Genomic DNA, 21,823 nt, shown 5'->3' with positions numbered 1-21,823 from the left:
TTCGTCGAAGTAGATCGTAGAAGCGGAAGCAGATGAGTTCGAGGTCGCGGGTTCTAATTTTGTTCACTGTATAATTTAACAAAAGTGGGTCTATGGAGTTTCCGCTGTACCCAAGAAGTAGCATTATATTGTGTCATGGCCAACATTTGGAGAAATGTAACATTTCCTGTCACCTTAATCTCTATTCGAGGTTAGGTTAATAGACTAATTATTTATTAGTATTATATGTATTTTCTCGAGCTTAGGTTTAAAATATTTTAATTGCACTTTGCTTCTTGATAAATAATTTACGTACATATACATATGTGCGTTAGAGAGACGTTAAATACAAATACATTTTTTTCTTCCTCCAAGAGATTCATTTATAATTGCACCAACTTGGTATACTGCAAAGTCAACCAAGTTGTTTTCCCGGAAGAAGTAAATGGTAAAAAAAGTGTCTGTGTGTCCGTGATGTGTGTAGAATGATTATGGTATACAATACCATTGCAATCGTAAAACGGACCAACTAAAAAAGAAAACAATATTGTTATCCTGGTTAATGGAATTCGAACCCATGATTACGAGCATAAGAGCTCATGGTTCTACCAGTAGCTGTAGAAATTATTAACAACGCACAGCAAAGCACTGTTCACGAAAGAAAACCGTTTCGAGTATTTTTACACAAAGATAGTATAGAAAGGAACTTCAGGTGAAAGTATAAAATCGAAAGATGAAGAAAAAATACCATATTTATTCGTTATAAGAATTTCAAAATTTAGAAGTAATCTGACAATCGTATTTTGAAACCACCAAATTCGTGATTTTAGAAATCACGAAAAAAGAAATTTAAAACTGAATCGTTTGATGAGTTCAAAATATAATTTTCAAATTGTTTCTTAACTTCGAAATTGAAAACTTAAGAACTCATGTTGTGTCTTTGTCTATATATATATACCCTCAAAGAGGGTCATCGATTAATTAAACAAAACGTTGAACTATCATCTTATGCTAAGGAAATTATGTGTACATACAGTAGAAACTCCATTAACCCTATTAATAAAATGACAAGTTGATTGCAAGAAACTTAAAGAAAAAAATGAAAGTTAACTATTTTACTCTATTCTCGGTTTCTGTACTAAATTGGTTTGATTAAAGCGATTATAATCTTTCAGCAACCATCGAAAATAACATAAATGGAAAACTAATATAAGGAAATATATTTTTTCAATGGCATGAGTACTTAAAAAATTCTTCGTGAAGACGATTTTGATTTTACTAACCACAGCTTTCCAAATACCATACATTCTTACTGATTTTATGATACTATCAAATTCTATTTCTGCTTTAGATCTACGATGAGACGATCAAAATTAGATTTATCTGTTAATAGTAAAGTGTTTCGAGAATAGAACGTTCGAATATTAAACTATGTATACAGAAGAAAATTGGAGAAATGAAAATTTAAATAAAGAATTTTTCACCAAGTTAAGCGATAAAACTATGATTGTATTTATGAACAAAAATGAGATGAAAGTGTAATATAAACATAGATCTAAACTAGCTTCATTCAAAAGTTGTAATATTCATTTACAATTAATTCTTTATTTCAAAATGTTGGCTTAGACATGGAAAACATATTTAAATTTTGAGGAAATATAAACACAAAAAATGTAATACAATAGCATATAAGCAGGTGCTTTGAAAAACTAGTGAATTCTTTTTAGGGAACACAATTAATTGGAGTTCAAAGTTAATATCTGCCAAGAGTAATTTATAAAGAGGCTTCAAACCATGAAATTAAAAATTGACAATACGTAAATGAATGGACGTAGCTGCATCAATATTATTCTACACACAAGGGTTGAAATTACCTTTCCAAGTGTCGCAATGAGAAGTACACCACAAATTTTATTGCACGAAAAATTATAGTTTCTTGAATTTTTTATTTGAAAATGACGAGAGATATATAATCGAGAACTTTAAATGAATAGACACGACTGTACGTCAGCGAGTTATAAAAAAGTATTTCAACAGAAGGAGAGATATTCTACAAAGCCACGTTATAGTAAAGCATTCAAGTAACAGAGACGTTCGAATAATGACGGTTCTACTGTATTATTCGTATCCCGTATCACGTTTATAAACAACCGATAATTACGGCTAGGCTGTACACCGCTATAGTATACACTAGTACCTCGCGACGTATGAGAGGGGGTTGACCCGGATCGATCTAAAAACGCTATAATCTTTGGTGGCTTCGATCAAGACCAGCGTTTCGAAACCCTTAAACCGCGACGTACGTACGCTTCATTACATCGAGAAAAAAAAGTAAGGACTCCGACGAAGCGACGTGGAACATTGTATCGATCGTAGAATCGCTTTTGCAACCATTAGGGAAACCGCGATAATTATATCGTATCACGAGCTCGTTAATCTTACAATAGAGTTTCGAGGGAAACTATGCGAACAAATTGCTTTACCATTGTACGGAATGGGAAACAATCGACAAATACAGAAATAGACGCGGTAATAGCCCATGGAATAATTTAAGTCTATTAAAATTCATGAGAATATTTAAAACTCGGAATTCGAGTACGCTATTAATGTTTTGCATAATGGTAGAATACGCTGGAAATACCTGAAAAATAATTACAATATATCGAAACGTAAATACCGAATATTGCAAAATTGTACCACTTAAGGTATTTTATTTTATAACCTGGCATTTAACAATTATTACAAGAATAAATTAATTCGTTGTGAACCTTTTTCTAACAGAGTTTGAGAAATCGATTCTCAAAACTACCCTTTACCGGTTTTCAAATCGTGCTTTCATTGAAAACAGTGTATTTAAAATACACAATTGAGGAAAAGAATTATTTCTCTAATATATATTTCATCAACAATGAGAATGGTGCTCGTTTTATGTACTAAACCATGTTCTACGTATCACTGCCTGCAAAATGCTAAACCAGTTTTCTTTACTAACACTTGCACGGCTATCGCTAACATATTTCCGCGAAAATCAGTCGCTGGGTCTTCCTAGACCCATCCTCTATGTAATTAAACTTTTAGCCTGCAATAATATCGAATACTCGTTTCATTCGACACAAGATGAATTATAATCTTACACCAGAAAAATTATAAAAAATAGACAAAGTGAACGAACGACTGTCGTGCAAGCGTTAATAAAAACAATGATGCCTCGTGAAATATCTCATGAAATTATGTAATGTTTTTAATATATGTAATACGAAGGTTGGAATTTCCTTATACACCCTCTTTTCTCAATCTAACCCTCTTTCTAGCTTGGATGGTTCCCCAGCATCTACCCGCTCCATTCTTCTTAAAACACTTCGCGTTTTCTTCCACAACTATATGAAACTGGCAAACAAGCTTGAAAATGTATTCCAGTAAAACATCCTCAAATCTTTAAATTGAGATTTAAAAAATTACCAGACGATTGGGAAGAGGTAAACAATAACGAAGAATATATAATACGTTAAATGTGGTTAGATATTTTTGGGAAAATAAATATTTCGCGTATTGGACGTTCTAATAACAATCAAACGGAAGATATTTAGACAACCCTGCTCCATATATTCCCGCCTGCTCGGTCGCAAGGAAAATGTATTCCAGTAGAACATCGTCAAAGTCTAAAAAATTGCCAGACGTTTGGGAAGAGGTAAACGATAATGAAGAATATAGAATACGTTAAATGTGATTAGACGTTCTAGTAACAATGGAAGGGAAGAGATTTAGACAACCCTGATCCATATGTTCCCGCCTGGTCAGTGGTAAGGAGTTCTTTTCTTTTATTGAATTAAACTTGCACCAAGATTTTTCTTCAATGGCATCGTGACACTAATCCCGACGCACCGGTGTGCTTGATGGTTTCGACGAAACGTTTATCATTGTCGCTGGTTAAGAAAATGAAGTCTTACCTGTGCTGTGATCGGATGATTTGTGTGTTGTGTGTGCATGGTTGCCCTACTTGGCGGTGCGTGCAGCCAACAGCACATTGCGGCACATATGAGAAGAGCCCCCGCGATTATGCAAGCAACACCGACATATCGTACCGGTTCGACGTAGTTCTCGGCGAGGCCTAACCAGTTTATCAGAGCTCCAACGCAAAGGAGAACCATCCCGTACCTGTACGGACGCTGCGAACGCCTCGACTCCTCCAAGGACATTGCTGAAATCGCAAACAGAGATTGTCAATTTTACAACTCGTGGTCTCAGTCGTCGTTCTTTGGCCACGGATACCTTCGAATTCTCTCGGAAATAATAAAACCCGAAGGACAAGTTCTGCGGGGAAATTAATGTTTCCTTATTTGGTTTCGTAACGTCAAGACCGTGTGTTTCCTGGTCCGGCAAGGTGTGGATAAAATATGGGAGGAGAATAAGCGAGATATTTTATTTGAATTCCGTGTAAATGTTTGGGGTTCGAAAGTAAACAGAATATTTATTTGATCATGTTGCGGGCAATCAGGGAAATTAAATTTGAAATTTAAATTCGATCGTACGCTTCGAATCGAGTTCGAATCATCCGCTTAACAAAGTGAAAAAATATATATATATACTGCAAAAAAATATGATTGGGGTTCGTAACATCGAGATTGTGTTTCTTAGTCCAGCAAGGTGTATATAAAATATAGGAAGAAAATAAAGGAGATATTTTATTTGAATATCGTGTAAATGCTTGGAGTTCGAAAAGTAAACAGAATATTTATTTGATCTTGTTGCGGGCAATCGAGGAAATTAAATTTGAAATTTAAATTCGATCTTCTACCTAAGGAAGTGGAAATATATATACAAAATTTTAATAAAGGATTCTAGAGGCCAAAATAAGACGAAAATCAAAAATACCAATTTGTTGATGGAGGCTTCGTTAAAAAGTAATTAACAATTAAATTCAAAAATTTCAAATTGTTCTGGAAAAATTATTTTTGGTTGCGAGGGTCAATTACAATCATTTTTGGTAAATAGACATACCCCCGAAATCTTGCGCATTTTCGAGAAAAAAATTCAGTACGGTCGGAACTTTAAACGTTAATAACTGTTTAACAAAGCCTTCATCAACAAATTGGTATTCTTGATTTTCGTCTTATTTTGGCCTCTAAAATCTCCCATTAAAATTTTTCCCAGGAGTGACCGAACACCCTGTATATACACTACAAAAAAGGCATGAATGTATAAAATGAAAAATTGAAGATGCATTTAAATTTAAACTACCTACTTTGGGCGATGTTAACGTATTCTTTTTGTTATTTTTAGAGTAGTTGATAGAAACGTTGGAATTGAATTTAAATTTTGAGTTTAATTTACTCGATTTCCCTGTGACAAGACTGAATAAAGAATTCGGAAGTCTGTTTACTGCCTTGGCGTAACTATTTCTTTATAGTTTTTAAAGATTGATTACGTCTAAAGAGGTCATTGTACATCTACGATCGAAACATGGTATTAATAAATAATTAGCTATGTAGCCCGATAGAAACCAGCAATACATAACTGCTTTACTAAGAAAACAGTAAAAAATAAAATGTATTTCCATTGAAAATATCGAAGTAAATCAGATTTTTAGAAAAAATGCAAGGAGCGAAAGAATATTTTTACTATAGAGAATATGAATAAATAAACATTTCTTGGTATTGAAGTTTAATGAATACATCAATATATTTTTGTTATATTACTTTAAATAAACCACTTGTCTCATTTAGCACGTTGCCTTTCACGTTATCTATATATGGGTGACAAATCGGTTCGCTAGGAGCTGACAAAATTTATTCCAAAGATGAGATGTTGAGAAGACAAGTCTAGATAAGGCTTATAAATTTTAAACGAGATTATAAAAATAGATACTACGTCAAAATTTAAATCAAGTAGCTTCCAATTGTCTGGCATACCTCTTAATAAATATTACCATTGCTAATTTTTAATTGAAAATAATTATGCAATTGGTCACTTGAATTCTCATAATTATACGTATAGTATAGTAAATATAACTTATTTCTTGTTTAAAAAGTTTAAAATAATATTCCATATTCGATGAATCAAACTCATTAAAAATAACTGAAATGTAAATTAATTGAAGTAAATATAGAATATTTTGCTTAATGTCAGACACAGAAATCCTGTTTCTTCTTAGAAGACCATTTACCTTAAAACCATTAAATTACAGATAATATTTCGTCGGAATATATTAAAAATAAATGCAATAATATGTAGTTAAAGTTGAAATCGCTGAAATAATCTATTACATTGGCACTAAATAAACAAGCTACGTATACTCTGATAGTATCGATGGCAATACCTCAGACATACGCAGAATCTATTTTTAGGTAATATTCCACTTTCGTGTCTCGATTACGTTGATGTACGTGTACAGAGAGCGACGTCTATTTATGGAATTGGCCAGTTTTAGAAAATAGAGCTATATATAAGCACGATAAGGATATTGCCACGTACATTATTTCCAGCTATACGGTATTGATTCGCGCGATACGCGATGACATGTATTGTAGTAGAAACGTTAAACTTCGCCTCGGATTACGCAGAGTGTGCGATATGTGTTTCGAGCCGGTTTGTAACTTCCTAGGGACATCCGTAGAACCTCCAATTCCACTTTTTTTAACCCACCAGCATAATGTCAGTTAACTTTATTTCTATAAAGTTCCTTAATGTAGCTTTTCGTGGCAAAAGTTTTACTTTATTCACTTTAGTTCGTGAATAGTTCAAAGTTCAAGAATATTTCTTTGCGAGAGAAAAATCGAAATTTTCGTTTGATTTTGAAATTAACGAAGGGATATAACGTAATAAAATTACGCAACGGTATATATCCTATCTATTAAACAGAAATTCTAAGTTAAATTATAAAACGAAATTATATTTCACGTAGAACGAATTAAAATTAAAATTGCTTGATCAACTAAAATTCTGTGCAACAGTTTGCTTCGATATAAATCAGTGTGCTGGGTTTTTGTTCGTCATCTATTATTTGAATAAAATTTTGTCCGTTTCTAGTTTGGAGCCGCGGAATTGCATTAGTGTTCATGCTCGCGGGAGTCGAAATGTAATTCGTTGAATATGAACGATAGTGGAATTATTTACGCGCCGATACCTAACAAGTTAAAGGGACGGGAACTTATTTTTCGAAGTGGGTCAGTCGAACGAAGCAATTTACCGTTGTGTGCCACCAAAAGTGACGCAGCAAGCGTATCGGGAATTAGATGGTGTGTAAATAATAGTTTCCAAGGAAAAAAATAACCAACCGTGCACGCACTTACATACAATCGCCACGAGGACGCTTATTATTCGCTGTAGCATCGAAATATCAATGACCCATTTTCACACTGTTTTATACTTGGAGTGACATCCTTCAACCTAAACGTAATGTCAATCCATCGCTGTGTTTCTTCTGCAACTTTTTCCACCGAAGGTTATCGTTCGAGGAAAACCAGGAATCTTCGATGTCACTTATCACTTTTTAATTATTATGCGATCATTATATATTTTATACAATTGCTACGTACTCGATATCAAGCACCCCACATTACTAAGAAATTTAGAAAGGTTAATTTTCTCTAAGATTGCCAGTAGTAAATAATTTAGTAAATAATTTCATGGAAATAAAAATAAAATTAAGTAAATTCGCTATAAATATTGTACTAACAAATGCTGGCACATTACCTATGTGCGATATAAAAACCAAATGACTAATGCTCTCGGTATATTACATAATTGTCTATGTTATATCGTGTAAAAGTAAACAAGGAAAATATTCATATGACGCAATTTGTCAAACGTTCGTATTACAGTAATAAAATTAACGCAGTCTGTACTCGTTTAAAACAGTGCTCGTAAATGTCAAAATATGAAAGTCAAATAAGTCGATACGAGTTTTTAAAATTTATTCGATTTTCTTGTTTGGACAATTTAAGACCAATTAGTTTTAAACGAATGTGGAATACATTATAAGTGAGAACTAATAAACATATTTTATCCATGGCCAAAACAAGAACAAAAATATACGTCATTCGGTTCTTGCAAATGAACATACGCGATATAACTAATTTATATTAATTTTGTGTTAATTTGTCAATAGGTACAACTTTAAACATACTAATAGAAAACGCGTATCAAGTAGTTGTGATCATTGATGCTGGTGAATTTCTATTTTAAAGTTTCCAGATAGTTAATAATGCTGTAAAAGCAACCTTGACACTTTTAGTGTGTGTCGACGAAAAAATTCTGAAATTAATTGGAGGGAATATTTAAACGGACGTGGTCGTCTGGCAGATTTGTGAAAGTTCAATGACGTCGGTTCCAACGACGAGGCGTTCGCGTGTACGCAAAAATATAAATCGATCGCCCATCGTTTGTTTTGAGCGTCGAAGAAATACGCTCGTGTGGAGTAAAAGTCTATAAATATTCTTGCGCTGTGCGAAAAGTAGGGTACGCGAGAATGAACATACCGCAAAGGTAGGCCATCTCGACATTAGCAATAGCACGATCGATATCTGTCATTTCTCTGTCATGCTACACGCTATTTCAGAAAGAAGAACCGATCAAATATTAACGTGCTCATTTTGCTGATATTCTCGCACCCTGGAAGTAATATGAACGAGAACAATGCCCGCTGATAAGAATCAGGCACACCGTTCTTCCAAGAATCGTGAAAACTGCACGTGTAGCCGGAAATAGCATAAGAATAGGTTACGGTACTGCTGATAACATATAACTTGATTAATAGATAGAGACAACGTTTCAACCTTATACTGGATCCTCTTTAGAGTTCTTAGGAAAGTTATACAATATATTGCAATTTGTTGCAAAGCATCTAAATATTAGTAAATTATAAAAAATATAGGAATCTTAAAATACTTACTAAACATATAGCTGACATATATGGATTTGAATTAATTTGTTGATTCTATGTTAAAAGTATAATACAGAGTTGAGTCAGGATGGTAAAACGAAGTACTCCAAAATTTCGTATTATACGACGAATCATGGCAATCCCAATCTATAAAATCGTAATGTTTGAACGTCAAAAATATATCAGAAAGGAAAAATTGAACATGCAAAACGTTTGCGCCTTGAACGTTGCTCTATTCGATATAAAAATTGAATCCTACGAGAATCAACGTAGAGGGAATTTTGAAAACCAGTGAGAAATTGAACACGTTTACCCTGACAAATTTAAAAAGTCGAGTCTTGAAATAAATTTACGTATCTTAATTAGATGTCTCAGAAATTTTATCGTAAAATGAATGTAAAATCACGAATGAATATGTCAAATTGCAATTCATTCTTGTAGAATACGTACAGTATATTTTAACAACGAATACCAGATTATTAAGCCATGTTCGTTTTCTTATAAATAAAATATATAATTGTTTTCATCCCCCTACTAATATGACGCTCGAGCATTGATAATTCGTGGCTCGACATGCGTCACATATTCTGAACGAGTAAAATATAGATGCGTCTATCTACGGTACACAGAGTTATGGCTTTATACTCAGAATTACACCTGATAACGGGACAGGAATCATAAAGATAATATTTTAAACTTATCAGTCAGTCGTCGCAAATAAGTTTGCTTACACTCACGCGGAAAGTCTATAAAGGGTCTTCTCTTAAGCGTCCACTAAATATAACGGGTGAAACTGCCTCTACCTAATCATTCCACGAACTTTTACATAATGTTCGTTTCACGCGTTGCAAAAATAATTTTGCTCAGGCGATTGGAGACATTTAACGATAAAAGAGTTTAACGATGGTAGAAAGTTGATTTGCTGGGAAAGTACTAAAATCAATTCATCTAGGGAATCAACTTTTTCCTATACACAGTTTTTGTATCGTTCAGAGCTACTCATTGTCCTAGATTCTAAGAGAACCCATTACATTACACATAAATATAAAAGTAGTACGGTTATATTCTTCGTTCTACGTGTTGTGTGTACCTTGAAATGTAGAAGAAAAGAATGTTAGCAACGGAGATTCGAGTGGAAAATATTTATAACTAAACATAACGAAATGTATATGAATCGGAGATTTTCAAACTACTGTTTTCGATCATCTATAAAAAGATTATATACAACCTATTACGTTGCCAATCGCGAAAATCGAACGGACACCGACGAAATTCAGATAAAAAATTCAAATTCATGTAATCTGGTCGAATGGGAGTGGTCGATTGGGATTACACAAAGTCCAGCATACTCTGGCTTCCCTTATGTAATTATGATAATTTAAACAATTACCATATTTAAGAGGAAGGTTAAACAAGAGAGGCGCTGAAAATTATCATTTTTCTCGTTTCGATAGCCCATTAGCAATCACTTCCTGATTTCGATCGACATCGAACGTTGTCGTTAATTATTGTACGTAACAATTTACAATCGTGTTTGCGATTACACGACATTATGCACAATTTTTCAGAATATCAGGAGATCGATGCCAACGTTAATGGCTCAGCATTTTTCAGCCCGTAGGGTTGTTTGGCCGACATTATAAAGAACGATGTTGCCAGTTCCGTTTATTCTTATCTGGAGATGTGCATTGTTCGAAGATTGTTCGCGTTTCTTCCTTAAAATCACACGCACAGTGCTCACAATGTCGGCAAGAACAATGAGCGAGTCATATACAACGCCACACAAAAGCTTGGAACATCGATCTTTAAATAAAGATGTTTCTTTTTTACGTAAAAATAAATTTTATTACGAATTTTGCTCTCGCATATTGAAAGAACATTGCATAAAATCAAATTCTATTTATGATTTTCATAAAACAGTTTTTAAAATTTCTGCGAATAACGAATATATATAAAAAGTAACGATCGACTTAAATCATTCAGAAATTTAGACACAATCGTGTTATAAAAAAACAATTTCGATAAATATTCTTTTGATTTCGTCAGTCTCGATTCTTTGCTTCTTATTTAAACTGAAGTTATCGAACAAAATATTCCAATCTAATTTTAGTGTAGCTCAATATGTAATTCGCATAGTATATATAAAGTGTCTTACATTTTAAGAAGATTCAATATCAGCAGAATATGAAATCGTTATATTTGGGCTGCAGGTATATTCAAAGAATCAATACAAATATCAATTGTTTATTTCTCCAGACAGTGGTGCACTCAACTTTTGAGCGACGATGTACTCGTGAATCTTTTCATCAGTAGAATCGTGCATGTGGTAGTCAGACATGTCCCCTGTCAAGCTTTATCTCTGTGCCTCTTGCACGTTCCGTGAACGAGCTGCTATTTTCGTTGCAATGTAAACTTCGCGGTGATCCTCCGATGAAAACAAACAGCAATTGATTAACCTTCCCGATGTTTTTCGCGGAAAAAGATAAGAACTCTAGATTGAACAGAGGACTGATTAAGCATTGTGTACGATGCGTTCTTTGCTGGACGAAATGCGCAACGGCAACAGTAGCTCCGCGGTTTTCTTCCATTCGTGTCCTCTTTCGACACCATCGTGCTTTTACGTTAAAATATCTCGCCGATCGTGCATACTTTAAAGCGATCTAAAGCACCGACTTAGCAAGGGATGTATCGCCCGGTGTCTTATCATTAATTTCGATCGGTTCTATATCTATCTTCAGTGACGTAAAACGTACGTCTACAGACGTACGAGATTGATTGATATTTTAACTTCTATGGAAACTTTCGTACATATTCGCAATCGAGTGAATAATTACGACAATTTGCATAGTCATTGAGTTTCAGATGAATTACCTCCTTTTTATCGACAACCAACTGCCGCAGTTACAAGTCAAATTATAGGGCATTCGTAGCTTTCTCTATTTAATTAATTATTTTAGTAAGAAGCAGCAGTGTATCTAATAATATTAGTCCAATGGGATTAGTTATTCAAAAGTAAAAAGTATAAAATATTTTTCTACATTTATCGAAATTAAATACCGGGTACTTCATTTGGGAGACACATAGTATAACATAGTAATAACAAATCTCAATTTCGGAGGTCTTGAAACTGTTAAAGTACGTTTATATTTAGTGTAACGCGCAAAAAAATGATTGCATCATTTCATTGGTTAAAAAACGCTGATATTACGAAGAAAGTGGGAGAAAATTGTAATTTACAATGCAGATATTTGCTTATCTGGAGCGATCAGTCACGTAAAATATTTAAATCGCGCTTGTGTGTGACTCTTTACGTCATTTTACCGTACGTCCAGAAATGGAACCATTTCGTAATACATATATCAATCACATCGATACGCATCTACCGTACAGGAATTGCAATATCTCGTCCCGATATCACTGTCCTTGATTACTTTTAATTATCGTTTAACCTCAAACTCCCCACTGGCAGAACATGTGTTAATTTACACAACTATATCCCCCGACGCGATACAAATATCAATATTGCAACAACACGTAGAAGCCCATAGCGTTGCCGCGTACGCAATTTGCCTTTGCAGTCACAAAATCAATTACGAAGTACTTGAATTACGTCAACGAAAAGTTTTAATGCTCGCACGGTTATCGTTGAAATAATTACGCGGGAGAAAGTCAGTTTGGCTATGAATTAAGAATTATTCTTTTCATCCGTTCATTTATCCGAATTATTGAAAACTACAATCATAAATTCTCAACTTCGTTGTTATTTTTTCGAATTATAATACGTGATGGAATTAAGTAAATTAAACTCTGATACCGCTGAATTCTTTTGAGTAGCACCATGTCGAATTGATTTTAGTTGTATTTTTCGATTTGAAACGAGTGGAGCACAACAGGTGATTCTCATGCATGCATAGTTCTGAATTAATGATCCTTTTTTTGATTCAGTTGTTTGAATGATAACGAATCAATAGCACAGAGATGGAATTCCCGCGATAACTGATAAATCCTTGAGTAATTGCGCAACGTATTAGCACCCGTGATAAATTGCAATACACGAAGCGTATTTATTACAGGAACATCAATGTATAACCGAGTTGAGAGTAGTTTAGATCGCTGCTCGCGAACGTAACCGACGCTTGAGTGCTCTTGCAAAGTTTGTATTCAAATTCTCGCTGCTCGATCGTAATAAAACGTATTCATCGAGAAACTCAATTGCATTATTTGATAACCACAAATTTCTTTGTGAGCAAAGTAAGCTGTAAAATTCGATATATACAATAATAATTGTAATAACAATAGCAATAATAGTTCTTTATTGCATCAAGATTGTGTAAAAAATTGATACGGTGGAAGTAGAAATAAGTATAGGTTATGGAGTGATAAACTTAAGGAAAAAGTAAAAAATAAATATATATATTACCATATTTATTATATACATAGAATACATATATTAGCATTTACCTTTCAATTACATTGCATAAACAGGAATCTGATTACCAAAGCTATTTAGTTCCATGAGGTCAGTTACACGAAACAGTTCTTTTTAAAATAAATTAACGTTCCAAAACATATAAAGTACTTTCTTTCACAAGTAATTATCGAGCCTCTTTTACAAGCAATCAAATAAAAAAATAAATAAATTTGATCGATTCATTTCTCTGACACACAAGGTAAGCAAGAATCAAAGAAACGCTTAATTTATAGCATTATTTTCGCAATCGACTGGTGCGAATCTATAATAAGATGTAAATCAAAGTCGAAAAGATCGGACACGTTTTGCATGTTAAATATCCGAGACGCATTCTAACTATAGGAACTACGGCTTGCTCTTCGTCGATATATTCTATTTTGTTTTCGAACGAAGATCGATTCGATCGAGGCAGCGTTATTTGCAATTAAATACACGCGCGAACGATTTTCGAATATCTCATTGCATTCCTTCAAAGAATTCGTAGTTCTCACAATTTAAGTTGCAACATTTTTTGATCGCAACAACACACACGTGCCACACGGGAAACGTGATTGCCAACGTGAGAAACGTGAGCGACGTGCAACTGTCTGCGAGCCGAATTAGTACCTGTTGCTATCGACGTTTCTCTTATCGACGTCTGACTTTAGATATTTATTTTCTAGTGACGTGTATATTTATCACACGTCGATACGGGAAATATAAGAAAATGTCACTTAACTGCATTTACATACCAGATTTACCACCAACTCTGCAACAGTGGTGCCCAATATTTTTTTTTTATCGAGTCGAATGAAATAAATTAATATTCTCGTTGGCCAAATAAAATTAAATAATTATTTCTCGCGGATCAAAGTACAAAAAGAGATTAGAAAACAATTGATTGTTTACCTCTACCGTGGGAATTTATTTGTGTTTCAACAGCATATTCTGTCAGTTTAAAAATGAATCCAAAGTATTGCAGTCTCGAAATATGATTTATAAAGTACATCTTTGTACTCGAAGTATATATATTTTTAATTTGCTTTCGATTTCATTTTAATAGCGTAAAGCGTTGTAAGTGAAACTAGTATCTATAATGTACACTTGAAGTATTTTTAGATTCGATAATACCGCTCGTAAGAATCAAATTGAGCTTGAAAATTTATTTATGTGCATAAATTGTAACTAATTATATGTAATGAATTTACGTTTCACTAGAATAATCCGTGGTTTATTCCTCCAATAATTACGCTGTACTCTTAAATGCAAATTTTGTATCTTCGCTTCCGTATCGTTTATTCGTTTCGACGACTTCCGGAAAGCCTAATGGAAACTGCGTCCTTGAAATGATTGTTCTTCAATTCAACAAATAACACGAATAATATTGAAGTAATTACACAGATAATTCTATGAAATAGAACGAACAAAATGAATTTTTCAATATATCAAATTATTTTCATACATCAACTAAATTCATTTAATTAGCATGATAATACAGACAAATATTTTATCCTGCAACTTTTCAATAATTTCAGAATGGAAAAGTTAAAGAAGACTCATTTATACAAATCGATTCTTCTTATAAATCTTATAATTCTGTATGTAAAGGGGTTCGATGAGAATACATACGTGAAAGTAAGTACTTCACCAGTAATTTAAAAACGAAAAAACACGCATATGGTTGCGTTTGAAAGTCAGAAAAGAAAGATGCAGCAAAAATGCAACTACATAACTTCCACGTTTTTGCATAGAATAATGAAACAATCCACTTGTGCAAGAAAATGATATAATTCCTTTTAAAAAAGATTGCTATTACACTTTATTCACAACTACATTTATAAAAATATATATATTCAGAAATGTTATTTACAGAACAAGAACAAGCAAAATTTGAACACCTGTTTTTAAAATTTTAACATTTCTACAGAACTTCTAAAAAATAGTTTTCCTAATTTTTGAATTATCAATGATGAATTGCTGTAAATTGCAACTTTTGATAATTACTAATTAGATATGATCAGTTTTGATGACAGAATAATTGTTTAAAGACAACACTTTGTCCTCGTAGAAAATTTTTCGGATATCGATCCGTCAGTGTGTTAAATACGGCCAACAATTTCCAGTTCATTCAGAAAACAGTCACAGTACGCCCCACGTCCCAGGACCACTGGCTAAACATTAATATTCTCGAAGGCAGCCAAAACACTGTTGCCCAAAATGAATGGTACGTACGTCACTCGCGAATCAGAGAATGACAATTGATTTGTTTGTCTCCTACGTGCTGCTTCGAATGACTATTCGGTTCTCGAATTAACATTAGATTTATGGAACTCGCCAATTTGTCGGATTTCAGATTTCATATTCAAAGGTGAAGAAATCATGAATATTACCTTTCTAGCAATTTAAGTTTGCGTTAAAAATATTTTCACAATTTTCATAAAATGTAGTCTGTATTTTAATTCTAAATACACTCTAAACTTAATAACACAATATATAATATCTCATTTTTTCTCAGAACTTCTGCAAAAACACAAAATGCGATTCAAGAACACCTTGCACCAAACACGTTCCTTTCACAGAATTATTCCTGATAACTGTACAAATATCCGAATTGAGGGAACAATGTCCAAAAATAATCTTCCTTCGATCGTTAATGGAATGATAAAATTCTGTCGACCCCTGTGTATGGAAATCACGTGTCCCCTTCGTGTTACGTTTCGCGAGACAAAGACGCGGAGAACGTGTACCGCTCGTGGCCGGTCTATTCCATTTAGGCAAAAGCCTCAGTCGAAAGAATATTAATAATTAATAATATACACAAAATGATTGACATTTATCAACGATCTCAAACCATGACTTTATCTTCAAACTCATTTTTGTTTAAACCTTTAAAAAGAAAAAATAGAAAATAAATTATAACTATATTACCAATTGACAGCCAACTACGAGATATCTCCCAGTGTTTTTCCTCAATAAAAATTACTGTAAATGCCATTTAAATACTAAATCTGTAAATTATTATATTTTGGAAAATTTCACGTTTTCTTTAAAAACTTGTCTCCCAGGGCAAGACGCTCTAACTTTGCAGTCAATGGGTTAATCATATAATACTTTATCAATGTATAAAATTTTCTGTATAATTATAAATACAATCTCAGTTTAAACGAATGCATACGTCCCATTCAGCTGTCGTTTAAATGCTACAATAAAAAAAAAAATGCATTCTAACGTTCCAATATCAACGTGACGAGTTTCAGTAGAAGTATACAATCAACGTCCGTAAATCTAATGGCAAGCGTTCGCTTTCGTGACGAAGCGCACGAAGCGCTAATATTTCATGCAGACGCGAAGGAATGTCGAGGATCGGACACGTGCGCGCACGACCGCCTGTTCTCGAGTGGAAAAAGAGGAAAAAAGCGATTTTCTTGGTTCGCCTGGTAGCGAGCAGCGAGGTTTCTCGACCGGGAAAATCGATCCTCGGCGCACTTTCTTGCGTCTCGCGTGTTATCGCTAACGGTCGTCTAGACTCTCGCGCGGTGTTTAGAGCTTCTCTATATTTAATACGCGCGATCCTCCGTCATAAATTATGCATACGACGTCGGTTTCCCTGACCGGAGCCTTTTCAACGTGCAGCCTGACGCCGATCGTTGCATCAACGTCGTTGCAACAGTTACACGGTTGCTGGTCGCTGGTCGCTTGCTGGTTACGCCGGCTTAACCTTAACCCGATTTCGCACCTCGACGCGAGCACCGATAAATAAACGATCAACTTTATGCTCGCTTAGCTGCACGCTAACGGGGCATTAAGTATTACGAGGCACGTGATCTTTCCTCTTCCGACAAGCCTCGTTCGTTGTACGGGCGCCAGAGGATTCTTAATATCCGATTGTCCGAGCGAAACAGTTGTTCAACGAGTCGAAGAAAGCATTCGAACTAATTGACCCAAAGCACGATCAAACTTGTATAGAGATTTCGACGAATTTGATTCGCTTCGACGTGGATTTAAAATAATCGTAAATGGAAATCAGTCTACGAACGAATCTCAAATTTATATTCATTATTCGCCGAGTGATTACAGCGTTCTTATGATTGAAGACAAGAAACAGTTTGTGGTCACTTTTAAAATTACTAATAATAAGTAAGTATGTATGAAATGAAAGATACATATAAGGTAGTAGCAATTTGTCTTATAGAAAAGAGAAGGTAATTTCAAAGCTGTGGATATTCAATTCCACGATTGCTTTCGTTATAAAACTATTTCAATCGCATTTATTCTATCTAGAAACTTGTTCTAAAGTAGCGTTATCGTTCGATGGCGTTATAGTTATCTATTATAATATCTAAGGAAAAGTTTTCTTACGAAGAATGTTTATTACGGTCGACGTCGGTCTAGTTTCTGTTTTATTTCTTTAATCAAGATATAAAATCTCTAATTATTAGTGGTTAATACTTTCTTCAAACAAAATTACCTCTACCATTTTATTTTCTTCCTATTTGTAGAATTTACTATAATTTACTATAAAGTGATACACAGAATAAATCAGAATTTAAAAATTACAACATATACATATATGAAGCACACCCTAGTAAATAAAAAGTACATCAATGTATATATATTAATTTAAAAATCTAAAACTGAAAGAATGTCACAGAGTCAATCATAATTAAATCTTCTTCTCGAGTTATAGTCACTTTTGTATTGGCATAAATCATGATTACAAGCTGAGTTTGTGTAACTGGTTTCGTATACAGTGTTCGATAACTCCTTGTTCTTCTTAAAGATGGATTAGCAAGTCAATCTTACGTCAATTTCATGAATAGTCAGTTGAATAAATTATTGGGAGATATTCCATCAGATATTGTATGTCGTACGTAATCCGTGCATAATATTGCATCGTTACATTTCAGTCGAGTAATCAAGCAGTTCTTGAATATTTTTTTAACAAATGGATAGATCTTGCAGAATTTCACTGGATTTTTATTTTTGTGGGTAGTTACGAACATTTGTTTATTAATTGCCCCATTGCTGTTGTTGAAATACTTGAACAAGATATGTGGAGTATTAAAAAAACTGAGAAACTCGATGACACGAAGTCTTTATGCTTGTATTTAGGCCGAAGGTAAGGTCGTTTCGAGCACTTCCTGCCAAGGTAAGCAACTAATGTTCCCGTGAGTACAAAAATGGCTGCAACTCGGGAAGACGGTCAAATGGGGCTTAAGTTTATATGAACTTTTTTCAGTCTTTATGTGTTCCCAATCCAGCAGTGAAGTGGGTCGATTGCGGTCGATTTCGACTGTGACTCACTTGACTTCCTGGTTAAAATGATTCTTGATCTTCTAGGACAGTGGTCTCGAAACTGTTCTCCAAGCTAAGTTCTATTAATAAAAAGAATTACTGAAGTTATCTGTGTCTTTTTATATTACAAATTTTTTTTCCACTCTTCTCTTGGAATTTAACTAATAGTTAACTAACACAACGGTCATAGTAGATGATCATTTTCAGATTAATATGAATACGAATTATAGTTTTAACAAATTGAATCTGGGGATTTATTTTTGAATTTTACAAAACTAATTCGAAAACTTGTTTTTGTAGTCACTAACTAACTGAAACGTTACAAAGAAAACAAAATTAACTAGTAATTTTTTAACTAGTAGTTTTTGTAGTCACTAACTGCTCCACGTGTATCTTTATGTTAGATGTTCGCTTCTACACTTGAAACGTTACAAAGAAAACAAAATTAACTAGTAATTTTTTAACTAGTAGTTTTTGTAGTCACTAACTGCTCCACGTGTATCTTTATGTTAGATGTTCGCTTCTACACTTGAAACGTTACAAAGAAAACAAAACTAACTAGTAATTATGTGCTATATCAATTACAATTTAATAGGTATTTATTCAATGGTAGTGAATTTAAAAATAGTAAAAATGTTATTCTGCCACGACTGTCGATCATAACATGGCCTGCCTCTGAAACTAATAGCTCCAAGAGAATTATTTTTCATTAGCCAACGTTCCCTACAATTTGTAGATGCTATCTTGTAATGATGCTTAACGAGGCACAAATAATCCTGCGTGTGTGGATATTCGATAAATGGGATACCCGCCTATCGTACATTTTTTTTTAAAAGAGATACGTAGATGCTGTTAAGTGACTAGATAGATAGAATATTGTTGTTGATGCGAAGTGTCAACTCAACTACATCAGATAACAGTACATTACAGTACATTAGACATAGAGTGCTCGTACGTGAATTACTTTCGTTGGATGTTAGTTTTAATGTACGTACCTCCTACGTTTACTTAAACTTGAGTGAGCAGTTAGATAAATGAATAGTAATTAGAACGATGATGGTATAATTTTCTTTGAGAAGAAAAAGATGTAAATGACAGACTGACTGTCTCGAAGTCTAAAATAATGTGTCTTTATTATAGCTAAAAATTGTTCTGTGCGTTAACTATTTTAGTATACAGAAGCCGATATATCGTGTCTGCAGATTTCGCTAAAAATACCTTGAGCCAATATTTCAGCTTCTCATATGTTAATTCTATTTAACCCAGACCATTTTTTAAAAGCTTTAAACTTTACAAAATAATTTTCTTTTATATAAGAGACAATATATTTTACAATAAAATACAAAACGAATATGAAATTATATGTATTTAGTTTTGGGAAAAATGTAATAATTTTAATAAGTACAAAAGATTTTTATACTTTATGCTTTAGTTTATCAAAATTAAAATATTTAATTTTTTATATAAAATATTATTTTAATAGAAACGTATAGCATCTATTATTTCAAACAGTATTTAAAATATTTTTCCATGATAATCCAACTCTGAAGCTCGCGGTGGTGTTATGACTATTGCGTACAGTCATTTAAGTTACCGCAAAGTGTGTGCGAAATGGTTCCCGCGTTTATTGACAAACGACCACAAAAATCGTTGATTTGCGGCTTCTCTCGTTTTCTTGCAACGCTATTCTTTGGAGCAGTTTCCTTGATTCAATTTGTTACAAAAAACGAAATTTGAGTACATTACTAGGGCCTGAGTCGAAACTATCCTTCAGAAAATCGAAACAGATTTTTTAATTCAAAAAGAGACGAAGACGCGATATTCTTTGCTAACAAAGTTCTTCTAACATTATTCTTCAATTTCGAAGGCTTTGTTCGTATGGAATTTATGCTTGAAGGAAAAAACAATCGATGCTTCCGCTTACTGCGACACATTAAAGCGTTTACGTATAGCTATAAAAAATAAACGACCTGGGAAATTGAGTATGGCTTTTCGCGTATGACTGCTAGTCACACAGGAACTTTTCTAAAAATTGTTCACATTCCATAAATTAGTGAAGACTATGTGTGAAAAACTTAGTTTTGATCACAATATAGTTATTTAATTTGTACTGTTTTACGCTACATAGCTCTTTTCTCGAACTACACGTATGCAGAATCGTATAAATGTTTCGATTTCTATTAATAAAAATCTACATATCTTTCTATAGTTTCTACATATTTATGTAGTATTTAATTGAACCAGAAAATAATTAAAAATATACCACACAGGAACTTGTATTAACATTGTAAAAGATACATATTCCAGTCAGAAATATTCAATATTAACACGCCCCACTTTGTCATTTTTACTTAACGATGCAATGCATATGTTTTTCATCTAAATGATCAATAAAATAGAAATGCATGATCACTCGTAACATACGTATTGGTTCTGTTCGTGTTCGCGTGTAATTAACAGGTGCAGCACGCGTTGCAATATAATTAGTTATCATTAACGTAAAGGAAAATTAATGACCAAGAGATTTAAATCACCAAAACGTATGCGAGCGTGTGCATAATTAGATGTATTTACTGTAAAATATCGTTTCTATAAAACAATAGCAAGCAAGAATAAAGGTAATCACGAAGAATTTCATTTTACTTAAAATTATTGCATTATAGCGATTAAAAGCAATGAAATCTAGAAGAAAAGAGTCTCAATATTAGTGTCAAATTTCATAAAAACTTTAAGTCAAACGCCTTTAAAATTTGCATACAATCGTTTCAGGTGTCATATTTTTGAAACAAATTTTAATTTTCTTTCGTCCCAAAGACGGTGCGACCTCTCGAGTATTATTATCAGCGTAAAAATGAGAAACGTAAGACCTTGCGTGGTTCGTTTCCTTGGTGCAAATGTATTTAAAAGAAGATCAACATCGGAGTAAGTCACGCGTGCGACAGTGGCATGTTGTTGCATTTATTGCGCCAGGGGTCACGAGTACCTCCAGCACGTGACGCGTTTCCTGGAGCCGCCAAAGTACCTTGAAACCGAGGGGGAGGGGGTGAAAAAAAAAAAATGAAACGAAGGAAAATTCTGTAACGATCGCGAACGATCGATGAAGTTGGAAAAAGAGGTAACGCTCCGCTGAATCACGCCCGGTGACGACGTCGATCGTGATACCCTTGCTTAGCGTCGTCGTGTAACACGTTGTCGCATAACTGGGCAAAGAGGCTCGC

General features: G+C 33.7%; 1 protein-coding gene across 1 annotated transcript in view; it reads right to left on the bottom strand.

Annotated features, from left to right (window-relative positions):
• Positions 1 to 21,823, bottom strand: part of LOC143340819 (uncharacterized) — a 39,749-nt gene that overhangs the window by 6,780 nt on the left and 11,146 nt on the right. Inside the window, exon 2 of the mRNA XM_076763152.1 lies at positions 3,927 to 4,177. Coding sequence (XP_076619267.1) covers positions 3,927 to 4,175 — 249 coding nt within the window. The 5' untranslated portion in view covers positions 4,176 to 4,177. The remainder of the gene's footprint in view (positions 1 to 3,926; positions 4,178 to 21,823) is intronic.

This window comes from Colletes latitarsis, chromosome 4 (assembly GCF_051014445.1).
Source record: "Colletes latitarsis isolate SP2378_abdomen chromosome 4, iyColLati1, whole genome shotgun sequence".
Taxonomy (NCBI): domain Eukaryota; kingdom Metazoa; phylum Arthropoda; class Insecta; order Hymenoptera; family Colletidae; genus Colletes; species Colletes latitarsis.
The sequence above is the reverse complement of the archived record's forward strand: the minus strand, read 5'-3'. Positions and strand labels throughout refer to the sequence as shown.